This window comes from Heterocephalus glaber, unplaced genomic scaffold (genome assembly GCF_053883595.1).
Source record: "Heterocephalus glaber isolate CG9 unplaced genomic scaffold, H.glaber_assembly_v1.0 deba00001060, whole genome shotgun sequence".
In the NCBI taxonomy this organism is placed as follows: Eukaryota; Metazoa; Chordata; class Mammalia; order Rodentia; family Bathyergidae; genus Heterocephalus; species Heterocephalus glaber.
The window spans coordinates 1284925-1298211 of record NW_028258185.1 but is presented as its reverse complement, the minus strand read 5'-3'; the positions used below and the strand labels follow the sequence as shown (position 1 = coordinate 1298211).

The 13287-nt window shown below is 41.8% G+C and overlaps 1 protein-coding gene across 2 annotated transcripts in view; it reads left to right on the top strand.

The window, feature by feature from the left end:
• Sp1 (Sp1 transcription factor) overlaps positions 1-13287 on the top strand; it is a 31803-nt gene that overhangs the window by 1413 nt on the left and 17103 nt on the right. Inside the window, exon 3 of one of the 2 annotated variants that reach the window (XM_004872746.4) lies at positions 304-1813. In XM_004872746.4, the coding sequence (XP_004872803.1) occupies positions 304-1813 (1510 nt within the window). The remainder of the gene's footprint in view (positions 1-303; positions 1814-13287) is intronic. The other variant, XM_004872747.4, reaches the window with a different exon arrangement.

Sequence of the window (13287 nt, the reverse complement as noted above, 5' to 3'; positions counted from 1 at the left end):
ATGGAAATAACCTGTAATAGATAGGGAGGTAAGCACAGAGACAAGTGAATTGGAAATTCCCCAAGAATGAGTTTCAGCAACACACACAGGTCAGGGCTTTTTGGTGCTGTATGAAACCCAGAGCCTCCTGCCTGTGGGCAAGTGCTTTACCCTTGAGCTATACTCCCAGCCCTAGATAGGCCAGGTTTTTGTTTCTGGTTTTCTTTTTTTTGCACTGTGTTGCTGTTTATTTGTTTTACACTGCCCCCTAGGCTGGCAGATGGGTGTCACTAACTCCTTTCCTCTCCTCTATTTCCTGGCCAGGAATCCCAGCCATCCCCTTTGGCTCTGCTGGCAGCAACCTGCAGCAGAATTGAGTCACCCAATGAGAACAGCAACAACTCCCAGGGCCCAAGCCAGTCAGGGGGCACAGGTGAGCTTGACCTCACAGCTACACAACTTTCACAGGGTGCCAATGGCTGGCAAATCATCTCTTCCTCCTCTGGGGCTACCCCTACCTCAAAGGAACAGAGTGGCAGCAGTACAAATGGCAGTAACGGCAGTGAGTCTTCCAAGAATCGCACAGTCTCTGGTGGGCAGTATGTTGTAGCTGCCACCCCCAACTTACAGAACCAACAAGTTCTGACAGGACTATCTGGAGTGATGCCTAACATTCAGTATCAAGTAATCCCACAGTTCCAGACCGTTGATGGGCAGCAGCTGCAATTTGCCGCCACTGGGGCTCAAGTGCAGCAGGATAGTTCTGGTCAAATACAGATCATACCAGGTGCAAACCAACAGATCATTACAAATCGAGGAAGTGGCGGCAACATCATTGCTGCTATGCCAAACCTACTTCAGCAGGCTGTCCCCCTCCAAGGCCTGGCTAATAATGTGCTCTCAGGACAGACTCAGTACGTGACCAATGTACCAGTGGCCCTGAATGGGAACATCACCTTGCTACCTGTCAACAGCGTTTCTGCAGCTACCTTGACTCCCAGCTCTCAGGCAGTCACGATTAGCAGCTCTGGGTCCCAAGAGAGTGGCTCACAGCCTGTCACTTCAGGAACGGCCAGTTCTGCCAGCTTGGTATCATCGCAACCCAGTTCCAGCTCCTTTTTCACCAATGCCAATAGCTACTCAACAACTACTACTACCAGCAACATGGGAATTATGAACTTTACCACCAGCGGATCATCAGGGACCAACTCCCAAGGCCAGACACCCCAGAGAGTGAGTGGGCTGCAGGGGTCTGATGCTCTGAACATCCAGCAGAACCAGACATCCGGAGGCTCACTGCAAGCAAGTCAGCAAAAAGAGGGAGAGCAAAACCAGCAGACACAACAACAAATTCTTATTCAGCCTCAGCTAGTTCAAGGGGGACAGGCTCTTCAGGCCCTGCAAACAGCACCATTGCCAGGGCAGAGCTTTACAACTCAAGCTATCTCCCAGGAAACCCTCCAGAACCTCCAGCTTCAGGCTGTTCCAAACTCTGGCCCCATCATCATCCGGACGCCAACAGTAGGGCCTAATGGACAGGTCAGTTGGCAGACTCTACAGCTGCAAAACCTCCAAGTTCAGAACCCTCAAGCCCAGACAATCACCTTGGCACCAATGCAGGGTGTTTCCTTGGGTCAGACCAGCAGTAGCAACACCACCCTTACACCTATTGCCTCAGCTGCCTCCATCCCTGCTGGCACAGTCACTGTGAATGCTGCTCAACTCTCCTCCATGCCAGGCCTTCAGACCATTAACCTCAGTGCATTGGGTACTCCAGGAATCCAGGTGCACCAGCTTCCAGGCCTGCCATTGGCGGCTATCGCAAATACCCCAGGTAAGGCTGCTGCTGCTTCTTTTCTTCCTTTCTTTTTTTTTTTGGGGGGGGGGTCAAAGTATCACTTTGTAATTCATCCCAGCCTCACTGTGTAGCCCAGGCTGGCTTTGAACTCATGGCAGTTCTCCTGTCTCAGCCTGCTTAGTGCTCGGGTCACCACATCGGGGCTAGACTTCTAGTCTTTTGGTTTTATTATGAACTTTAGCACTTAGCTGAAACTATTAAGTCTAGGGAGGGGAATATAAGTACATATTGGGGGTGACACTTTCTTAAGGGCTAATCATTTAGGCAACCAGGAAAAATAACTATAATTAAAAAAAAACAAACCTATAATTTTATTTAAATCATTTGGAAGGGCCGGGGATTTAGCTCAGTGGTTCCACTGCCTGCCTCAAAAGTGCAAGGTCCTGAGTTCGATCCCTGGTACCAAAAAAAAAATTAATCATTTGGAACTGAATAAATAGAAACTTTTCAGTTCATTTGATACGGAATGTGCACTTGTGGTCAGTGTCTTGGGATCTCTGTACTTCCCAGTTTCTCTGGTACTCCACAGCAAAACTGGCAGATTTTTTCTGTAAAGTTAGGTAATAAATTCAGGCCTTGTGGGCTATATGTGGCCCCAGTCATATTCTGTTCTTTTGTGTGCATGGTTTTTTTTTTGTTTTTTGTTTTTTTGCTGTACTGGGGATTGAACTCAGGGACTTCACAATGAACTACATTCCCAGTCTTTTTAAAACCTAATTAGTAAGACAGGTTCTTAAAAAGTCACTAACTTGCCCAGGATGGGCTAAAACTTGTGATCTTCCTGCCTGAGCCTGCCATAGTGGTATGATTACAGGCTTGCTCCGCCTCTGTGCTGGGCCTCTATTTTCTTTTTTTTTTACACCCCTTTAAAAATGTAAAATTAGGCCTACAGTTGTAATTTGGTGGTATAGCACTTGTCTAGCATTTGTGAGGTCCTAGATTTGATCCCCAGCACCACAAAAGTACGTAAATAAATAGTTTAAAGCCTTTCTTAGGTTTAGGATTTTTTTAGGCCAACTCCTGCATAGAATAAAAATTGATTATGAGTTGGGTGCAGTGGTGCACACCTGTAATCCCAGCCTTGGAGACTGAGGCAGGAGGATCAAATGTTCAGCCTAATTTGGGCAATTTAGCAAGACCCTGTCTCAGAATAAAAAAGCAACAGGCTGGAGATGTAGCTCAGTGGAAGGCCCTGGGTTCAACCCTCAGTATTGAAAAATAGTTTATTATGAATTTGATGTATTTGTTAGTAGTTATTAAATCATCGTATATATCCCGTGAGGTGTAACTTATAATTGAGGGATAAGCAATCTAATGAATTCCAGAAATTTTAATAGAAGTCAGATTCTCTGGGTGATCTTTTTTGGGGGAAGGGGATTGGATGAGCTTGTGGATGCTAGGTAAGTGCTCTCTAACACTGAGCTACATCCACAGGCGCCCCCCCCCCCCTTTTTTTTTGGTGCTGGGGATTGAACTCAGGTCCTTGCACTTGCAAGGTAGGTGGCGGAATCACTGAACTAAATCCCCAGTCTCAGGTTCTTATTTTGGGGCACCAAAGATCGGAGGGGACAAAACAGCAAACAGCAAGTGGTGGGGAATGGCTAAATGTGTGTTTATTAGAAAGAATGAAAGAGGAAAAAAAAAGAATGAAAGGGAACCTCTGCTGGTTGGAGAGGGGTGATCTGGAAGGCAGACACTGTAGATCTTTATGTCTCTTGGCTTTTTATACAGTTTTTATGCTCCTGGTTGCAGGTAGGCTTTTGATGTCTGGAAGGCAAGCTGCTTTATTTGTATTTCATTTCCTCCTCCTAGCTCTGTCTTTTCTTTGTTTAAAGACCTATTCTTTGTCTCTTGCATTTTTATTATTTTTATTTTTTTATTTTTTGGATACCAGGGATGGAACTCAGGACCTTGCACTTTCGAAGCCCGTGGCAGAACCACTGAGCTAAATCCCTGGCCCCCACTTTTAGTTTACTTTAACTATTCAGGACCTGTGCTCTATCTGCCTAATTTCTTTATACCCTGGCTTCAATAAGACCCAGATCCTCATGCAAGGCAAGCACTTTACCACTGAGCTGCATTCCCAGCCCTTTTACTATTTAAATATTTTTATTTATTTATTTATTTATTTATCTATCTATCTATCTATCTATCTATCTATCTATCTATCTATCTATCTGGGGGAGTGCTAGGGATCTAACTCAGAACCTTGCACTTGCGAGGCAGGTGCTCTGGAACCACTGAGCTAAATCCCCAGCCCAAAGAATTTTTTTATTTTTGGTACCCGGGATCGAACTTGGGTCCTTGTGCTTGCACAGCAGGCAGCGAAATCACTGAGCTAAATCCCCACGCCCCCGCCCCCCCCGCCCGCCGCCCTATTTTTATTTTTTTAATTAAAAATTTTTTTGGTACCAAGGATCGAACTTAGGACCTTGTAACTGTGAGGCAGGCATGGCACCACTGAGCTAAATCCTTGGCCCTATATATTTATTTTAAAATTTTGAGACAAAGTTTTCCTAGATTGCCCAGAGTGTGATGAGATTTGGGATACTCCTGCCTCAGCCTCCTGGAATAATTGGAATTGTAGGTGTGCACCACCCTGTCTTGTTTAATCCAGTAATTTTTATAGTGTATTGGAGACCTTGGAGTAGAAAGTTAGAGGTAGAAGGGACCTAACTAGTCCTTTGGTACAACTGCCTTATTATCTGTATGAGGAAATTGAGGTAGAGAGATACTTTAGTGATGGGACATTTAGAGACAGGACTTTGTGGTTAGCTCTCCTTGTCTAGGACATTCCTGTTTTAACTCCAGACTTGAGAAATCCGTTAGAATTTTTTTTTTTTTTTAAATAGAGTCTTGGGCTGGGGATTTAGCTCAGTGGTTCTGGTGCCTGCCTCGAAAGTGCAAGGTCCCGAGTTCAATCCCCGGTACCAAAAATAAAATATAGAGTCTCACTGTGTAGTTCAGACTGGCTGTGGACTATTGTACCTACACAGTATAGCCCACATGGTCCTCAGACTCACTGTGATCTCCCTGCCTCAGCTTCCTGAGTGCTTGGATTATTAGGCTAACACTACTATACCTGGCTAGAATTATTAAAAATATTGTAGAAAATTAAGATTTAATGCTCTATAGAGATGACAGGTGTTTTATAGGCTACAAATTTATGGAAATAAAAATGGGAAAAGTATTTAACAACCTGGAAAATTAAGGCACTTTCTGGGTAATCTACACCAGGATGTTTGTTTTCTTATTGCTCTAAGTTGTTTTATTTAGCAATTTGGCTCTTTAAAGGAAAGCAAGACTGAGGAACTGTTTATGCTAATTTGGATTCTTGCAATTTCTAAAAGCTTTATAACTTAGGTGCTAGAGAACACTTAACTCGAGGCATTGTCATTGCTAAATTGTGCTCTAGGGAAGTCTGCCATTTAAGGTGTTGCATGCTAGTGCTATCTGTTTTTTTGTTTTTTTGGGTTTTTTTGGTTGGTACAGGGATTGAACTTGGGACCTTGCATCTGGGAGGCAGGCGGCAGCGGCACCACTGAGCTAAATCCCCGGCCCTTTTTCTTTTCCTTTTTTTTTTTTTAACCTGATTGTATTAATGGTCTCTGAACTAAAAAAATACATACATCTATGGGCCGGGGATTTAGCTCAGTGGCACCGCACCTGCCTCAAAAGTGCAAGGTCCTGAGTTTGATCCCTGGTACTCCCCCCAAAAAAGAAAATGCATGCATTTCTGTAGGGTATCAACAATTCCACACTGGCAAAGGATCCAGAATGAGACACTAAAAAGACATTTTATAAGAGTTAAGAGTATTTACTTTATTAACAGTGTCTTTTGAAGATACAAGTTTCCTTATTTATTTATTTATTTATTGGGGGCTTTTTGAGGCAGGGTTTCCCTTTGTAGTTCAGGCTGGCCTTGAACTCACTGCAATCCTCCTGCCTCAGCTTCCTCAGTACTTTTTTTCTGGTTAGTTATAATTGTTAATCTTTTTTTCCCCATGAATTGATCATACTTTATTCGTAATGAAAGATAATAAAATCATTTCCTGAAGCTTAGACTTTGCAGCTTCTAAAGCTTGCCTGCTTTAGAGGATCTCATTTTACCTCCTTTTCTGACATATTATTTTACTGGAAGAATTAAACTCCTTGGAAATATGTTCAACCTCTTGGCAGTATAATGTAGTAGAAATTATACTGAATGTGAAATCATGTTGTAAACTGCATATATATAGATAGGTAGATAGATAGATAGATATAGATATAGATATATAGGTATACCACCCTCACTGTTTTACTCTACAAAATGAACTATTATGTAGTTTTGGGACAGCTTGAAATCATCTTTTTAAAAAATCCTGAAGTTCTCCTGTTCACTTTTTTTTTTGTTTTAGTTCTTTTATTGGTACATTTTAGGTATACAATTCACTTACATTTATCATTGGGTGTTTGTACCTGTACATGATGTATCTTGGTTCTTATTTTTTTCCCCATTACCTGTGCGCCCTTCACCCCCTCCACCCTTCCCTATTTACATAGACATCATTTCCATTTTAATTTTTCTTTTCTCATAGTTTTTCCTTTCCCTCTTTTCCTTTCCCTTTTCCCTCCCTTCACCCCTTCATCTTTGGACCTTTTTTCCTATTTCAAATTATCAATTATTAATTTTAATCATTTTAACCCTTGTTTACACTATCAGTTTCTCACACTATTTGGTATTTGCAAATGTGTGTCCTATTTATTTCACTTAAGAGCATGGGGGAGCGAAGATTGGGACTGGTACCTCCCCCTGGACCCCTCGGGGGGCCAAGGTTTTCGCTGTTTGCATCCTGATCTGCTTTAGATCAGGTAACCCGACCTTGGGCCGCTCCTCTTCACCTTCGCCCTTAGTGAGTAGGGGAAATGGGTTCAGTACAGCTAGACTGTCCCCAGCCCAAAGCCTCCGTCCAGTTAGTAAATCGGGGACGAACAGCCACTGTGAATTAATCGCCAATTCTCTTGTGTGGTTGGAGTTTTCTAAGTTGGTTACTACCTTAGAAAACAGTTTAAACTATATGGAGCATAATTTTGAACATATTAGATTCTCAGTTCCTAGCTTCTCAGTTGGGGACCTACATTGGCTAATAATTTGACCCATTAACTAAAAACATCAGAGAGAAATACAAATAAAGTTACATGGGCTAATTTGAGAAAAAAAAAAAAAGTATGGCCTCGATATGCATCCTATGCATCCATTTAGCTATAAATGACTCTAGTTTTTCGTTCTCCTGTTCACTTTTACTGTTTATTTTTGCTTGCTGAATACACAGGCAAAGGCATATGTTTAGAACCAAAATAAACCATCTCCCTTTGTGTTCTTGTGTTTTTGATGGCTGCGCCCTCCCTGTAGATGATAATAAGAAAGACAGACCACCTGGTTAACTGAGCTTAGTTTCAAGACTGAAATGATGTGTGTATTTTTTTTTTTCTGGTATCGTGGATCGAATTTAGGACCTTGTGCTTGCCAGACAGGCGTGGTGCCATTGAACTACATCCCCTGGCCCCTGATCTGTGTATTCTTCATTGTATTTTAAAAAAATTTTTATGTCAGTAATTTTTATTTTTCTGAAGTTGTTTTGCTTTTTGACTTGATGTCTCAGCCTGACCCTGAACTTGCCATGTAGTCCAGACTGGCCTCAAACTCATTTTTTCTTTGTATCAAAGCTTTTCCTTTTTTTTTTTTTTTTTTTTTTTTTTGTTACAGTACCGGGGATGGAACTTAGGACCTTGCACTTGCAAGGCAGGCTAGGCACCACTGAGCTAAATCCCTGGCCCCAACTCTTTTCCTTTTTATCAGCACTCTCTCCTCTCATTTTGTAGTCTCACTCTCATACATCCATACCAATTTAAAGCTTCACATTTTTTTGCAGCCACTGCTAAGTACTGAAAACCTTTTTTGGGGAAAGAAATAGGGTCTCCCTATATCACTTAGGCTGGCTTGAACTCACTATGTTGTCCAGGTTGGTCTCAAACTTGGCTTCAATCCTCCTGCCTCAGCCTTCAGAGTTCAGGGATTACAGACATGCCCAGCAATGAAAACTATTATTTGCTTTTTTTTTGGTACTAGGGATCGAACTCAGGACCTTGTGCTTGCAAGGCAAGCGGCAGAACCACTGAGCTAAATCCCCGGCCCTTATTTGCTTTTTTTGAGATAGGGTCTCACTTTGTAGGCCAGGCTGGCATTGAACTCATTATGTAGCTGGGCCTGGTCTTGAACCCGTGATCCTTCAGCCTCAAGTTCCCTAACACTGGGATTACAGGCAAGGGTCACCATGCCTGGCTAGAATGTAAAACTCTTGCCCCGGGTTTTAGGTGGGGGTGCTTTGAAAGACTAAATTTGGATGACTTCTTGGGAGTTTTGCCTAACAAAGAATGCAGGGCTGGGCTTTGGCAGGAGAATAAAACATTTCCTTCATGGCTATGATTCACTCAAGATACAAATTTCGGGCACTAAAAATAAAAAATTCACACCTGCTAGGTTTTATTGGGGTCAGGAAAATGCCGTCTCTTAGAAGTTAAGTTGAATGTGATACCAGGATTGGTTTTCCAGTAGTGTCACTAAACTTAGGGTCAGATTGCTGAGACCTAAATTGTTAAAAAATTGTGTTTTAGCTAGGTCACATAAACATTAGTAGCAAGTAGGTTTAGATGATTAAAATATCTTCAAAATTATGATTTTAGTGTAAAAGGTCATAGGGACATTTTTCTATTTTAAAGCAATATATTTTATCAAATATAACATCAAATGTTTCTGCATCTTTTCTTCTCTAATATACTTGTTTCTTAGGGTGATCATAGTACTTTTTTTTTTTTTTTTTGGTACTGGGCATTGAACTCAGGTCCTTGCGCTTGCACAGCAGTCGGCGAAATCACTGAGCTAAATCCCCGGCCCTCATAGTACTTTTTTAATGAAGACTTAAATTTGAAAAGAAAAAAGTCTCCTTTAAAATCTTGGTGCCTGGCCAGGCATGGTGGTGCACACCTGTAATCCTGTCAGTCGGGAGGCTGGGGCCAAACGATTGCTGGGAGTTCCAGACCAGCGTGGGGTACAAAGTGAGCTCAAGGCCAGCCTGAACTACATACTGAGACCTTGTCTCAAAACAAAGAAAATCTCCTGCAAAGACAAGATCTTGAGTTTGATCCTGGTACCAAAACAAACAAACAAACAAACATAAAAACAAAGAAAATGCAATAAAACTTGGTACTTGGATTGATTTTAAAATCTGTGGAAAATAAGAAGGCAGATTTAAGGGCTGAGGATTTAGCTCAGTGGTTCCGCCGCTTGCCTCGCAAGTGCAAGGTCCCGAGTTTGATCCCCTGTACCAAAAAAAAAAAGGCAGATTTTAGACATTTTTAATTGCTCCTATTTATTAATTCCAATGGTTTTCTCTAAACAACTTAATTTTTAAATCATGTATCCCTGTGCAATGTGAACATTTTAATTCTTAATTAAATAACAGAAGGGCGCCTAGTGTTTCAGAAAAGCTTAATATCTTCTGTTCTTCCCTGCTTTTTTTTTTTTGGTATCGGGGATCAAACTCAGGTCCTTGCGCTTGCGCAGCAGGCGGTGAAACCACTGAGCTAAATCCCCGGCCACATCTCATTGTGTTATCCAGGCTTATTCTGGGTTCAGTTGATTGACCTGTCTCAGCTTTCTTTGCCACTTCCCAGCTCGCCTTTGGATTAAATTTTTCTATTTAGTAAAGTTGCTTGTAAATGAATGTGCCACTAATAATTCAGTTCTTCTTGTTCCTTTCTTCTCTCTCTCTCTCTCTCTCTCTCTCTTTTTTTTTTTTAGTCAGGATCTGGTTATGTAATTCAGGCTGGCCTTGAACTCATTATGTAGTGTAGGCTGGCCTCTGACTTGAAGAGGTCCTCCAGTTTTAGCCTGAAGAGTGCTGAGATTACAGGTGTGAGCCACCACTCCAGGCTTACTTTCTTCTAATTGTTCTGTTTTTCCCCCTTGAAAGATTTTTGAAGTGTAAATTGCATAACTGCAGAAAAGCATTATCACATAATGCTTTGTAAGTTATATATTGTGTATCTGTCAGCATTAATAGATAATAGTTGAATTTCTTCATTTTGATATTTAATTGAAAAATAAGCATTGCTATTCATTTACATTGAGTACTAAGTATATAGCAGGGTCTGATGTGTTGAAGGATTATTTGAAAATGTGTATGTGTACTCATTTACTCACTATATTTTTGTTTGTTTGTTTGTTTTAGACAGGGTCTCACTATGTAGTTCAGGCTGGCCTTGAACTCACTATGTACCCCAGGCTGGCCAGGAACTCACAGTGATCCTCCTGCCTCAGACTCCCCAAGTGCTGGGATTGTAGGCCTGCACTACCACAGCCGGCCTCTAACACTATGATTATATTGTTAGTATTATACTAGGGTGGTTTTTTTAGTGATGGTACTGGGGAATGAACATAGGGCCTTCACACTGAGCCACATCTCCAGCCCTTTATTTTTTGAGACCAGATCTTGCTAAATTGGTAAATTGCCCAAGATGGGTTCAAACTTGTGATCCTCCTGCCTCAGCCTCTCACAGTGTTGGGATTATAGGCCTGAGCCATCACATCTAGCTCTGTAGGAAAGTTTTTAAGTGAATGTTTCAGAATTGATTAAAAGTCTGTGTTGTAATTTGAATTTGTACTTTTTTCTCTTTTTTTTGGTACCGGGGATTGAACTCAGGACCTTGCGCTTGTGAGGCAGGCGCGGTGCCGCTGATTGAATTTGTACTTTTGCTTCAGTGCTTTTCAGATTCTGAATGGCTTGTAGAAACAGGGTAGTACTGCTTGTTTTTTCTTTGCTTTTTTCCTTCGGTACTGGGGATCAAACTCAAGACCTTGCGCTTTCCCTTTTGAGGCAAGCTCAAGGCAGGCTTGGGGTCACTGAGCTAAATCCCTGCCCCAGTACTACTTGTTTAACAGGTTTAATCTGCGTATCTGCTACTCTGTATGTGAATCTGCCTTTTTGCCTATGTACAGAATAAATAATACAGTGGTATCTCGGTTCACAAATGCTTATGTTCGTGAACAATGTGGTTTGCACACAGAAGTGTTTGGCAGAATTTTGGTTTTGTTTGCAAACTGCATTGGGTGACTAACACAACCGTGGCCATTTTCCCACACAAACAAGACCATGGCCACTTTTTCCAGAATCCTGGAATAAATTAAATTTATTTAACTGCTTTGAAGGAGTTCAAATATAAAATAAATAGGTCAAGACAAAGATTTACCTTTTAAGAGGGCTGGGGATTTAGCTCAGTGGTTCTGCTGCCTGCTTTACAAGCCCAAGGACCCGAGTTTGATCCCCGGTACCAAAAAAAAAAAAAAAAAAAAAAAAAAGATTTACCCCTTAAGAGACAAGAGAACTGAGTTACAAATCTGTAAATCTTAAAAATTAAAAAAACAAGGGCCGGGGATTTAGCTCAGTGGTTTCGCCGCCTGCTGCACAAGTGCAAGGACCCAAGTTTGATCCCCAGTACAAAAAAAAAAAGACGATAACTAAAAATTTAAGAAACACAAAACATTGGGGTTTTTTTCTCTTTTTGGTACTGGGAATTGAATCTAAAGCCTTTGCATTGAGCTATATCCTTGGCTCACCGCACCCCCTTTAATGTTTGTTTGTTTATTTATTTGTTATTGAGACAACAGGGTCTCTTGTAGTTTAGACTGGTCTTTTTCTTTTTTTTTTGTCCCAGGATCAAAGTTGGGACCTTGCGCCTGCAAAGTAGGCGCCAGAACCACAGAGCTAAATTCCCGGCCCTTGTTTTGTTTTTTGAGACACAGTCTTACTTGGTCTTGCTTTGCAGTTCAGGCTAGCCCTGAACTCACTATGTAGCCCAGGCTGATGATTCTCCTGCCTCAGCCTCCCAAGTGCTGGGATTACAGGTGTGTGCCACCACGCCCAGCTTCTAGTAATTTTCATTTTGACAAAACCTAAGATGTAGACAGATTCAGTGACTTGCTAAAGGTCATTAACACTTTAAGATTGGGCTGGGGATTTAGCTCAGTGGTTTTGCCGCCTGCTGCACAAGCGCAAGGACCTGAGTTAGATCCCCAGTACCAAAAAAACCCAAAAAACACTTTAAGATTGACCAAACTCTTTTGACTTGGATATCAGTATCCTTTACACTACATTTACTACATTGCCTTATATTACCAGAACTTTTTTTAGGTGTTCATGTGAATTTTGTCTACTTCACAGTTCAGTTATTTTGAAATATTATTAACTTTGTAGCCTAAAATAGATAATAAGCCAAAACAAGTCTTAACAACTTTTTGTGTATGTGTGTTGTTATTATTGGAGACTGAACCTGGAAGTTTTCTACCATTGAGCTACATCCCCAGCCCTTTCTAAACTTTTTCTCTCTTTTTTTTTTTTGTGCTAGAGATCGAACTCAGGACCTTGTACTTATGAGGCAGGTGCGGTACCACTGAGCTAAATCCCTGATCCGCACCCCCACCACCACCTTTTTTGTTCTGAGAATTAAACTCAGAGCCTTGTACTTGGCAGGCAAGTGCTGTGCCACTGAGCAACATCCCCAGCCCTTCTCTCTTGGTTTTTGAGATAGGATTACCCTGGGTAGCTCAGTCTGGCCTCACACTTGGGATCTGAGTGATGGTACTATAGGTGTGTGGCCCAGCCCCAGCAACGTTTTTTATTTTGAGACAAGGTCTGGGTGAGTGGCCCAGAGCTTTTTTTGTTTGTTTGTTTTTTTAAGAGAGGGTATCACTATATAGTTCAGGCTGGTCCTGAACTCACTGTGTAGCCCAGGCTGGCCTCAAATTCATGGTGATCCTCCTGGCTCAGCTTCCCTAGTGCTGAAATTATAGATGTGAACCACCACACCTGGCTGCCTCCAGCTTTTTTGGGGGGTACTGGGGATTGAACTTGGGACCTTGAGCTTTCGAGGCAGGCGGTGGAACCACTGAGCTAAATCCCCGGCCCTGCCTTGAAAATTGATCCTCCTGCACCATCCTTTCTAGTACCTGATATTATAGGCATACATCACCATTCCAGGCTAACAACTTCTTTGTAAACTTCCTCATGAATCAGAAGTTGTTGTAACCTGATGGTTAACTAGAATGTATTTAATCTATAATCAGATGAAGTATATCAGTGAGCAAGATGGCAAAAGAGAAATAAAAGATTGCGTAAAATCACCCTCATCTAGCGTGTATAGGTTTGTCCTTACCATATTTTTTGCATTCAGGAAGATGTGATGTTTTCCTGACTGTTCTCTCCCCCCGCCCCCATAAGCTGGGGCGTTGTAATACCAAATTTAACTTCTTTTTTCTTCCCCATCTGTTTTCCATGTGTTTTGGGAAATTTCCTTCAGTGCCTTCCTTCATTGTATCCCCACATTTCTAATTTTTGAAAAATTTATCCTAGAGT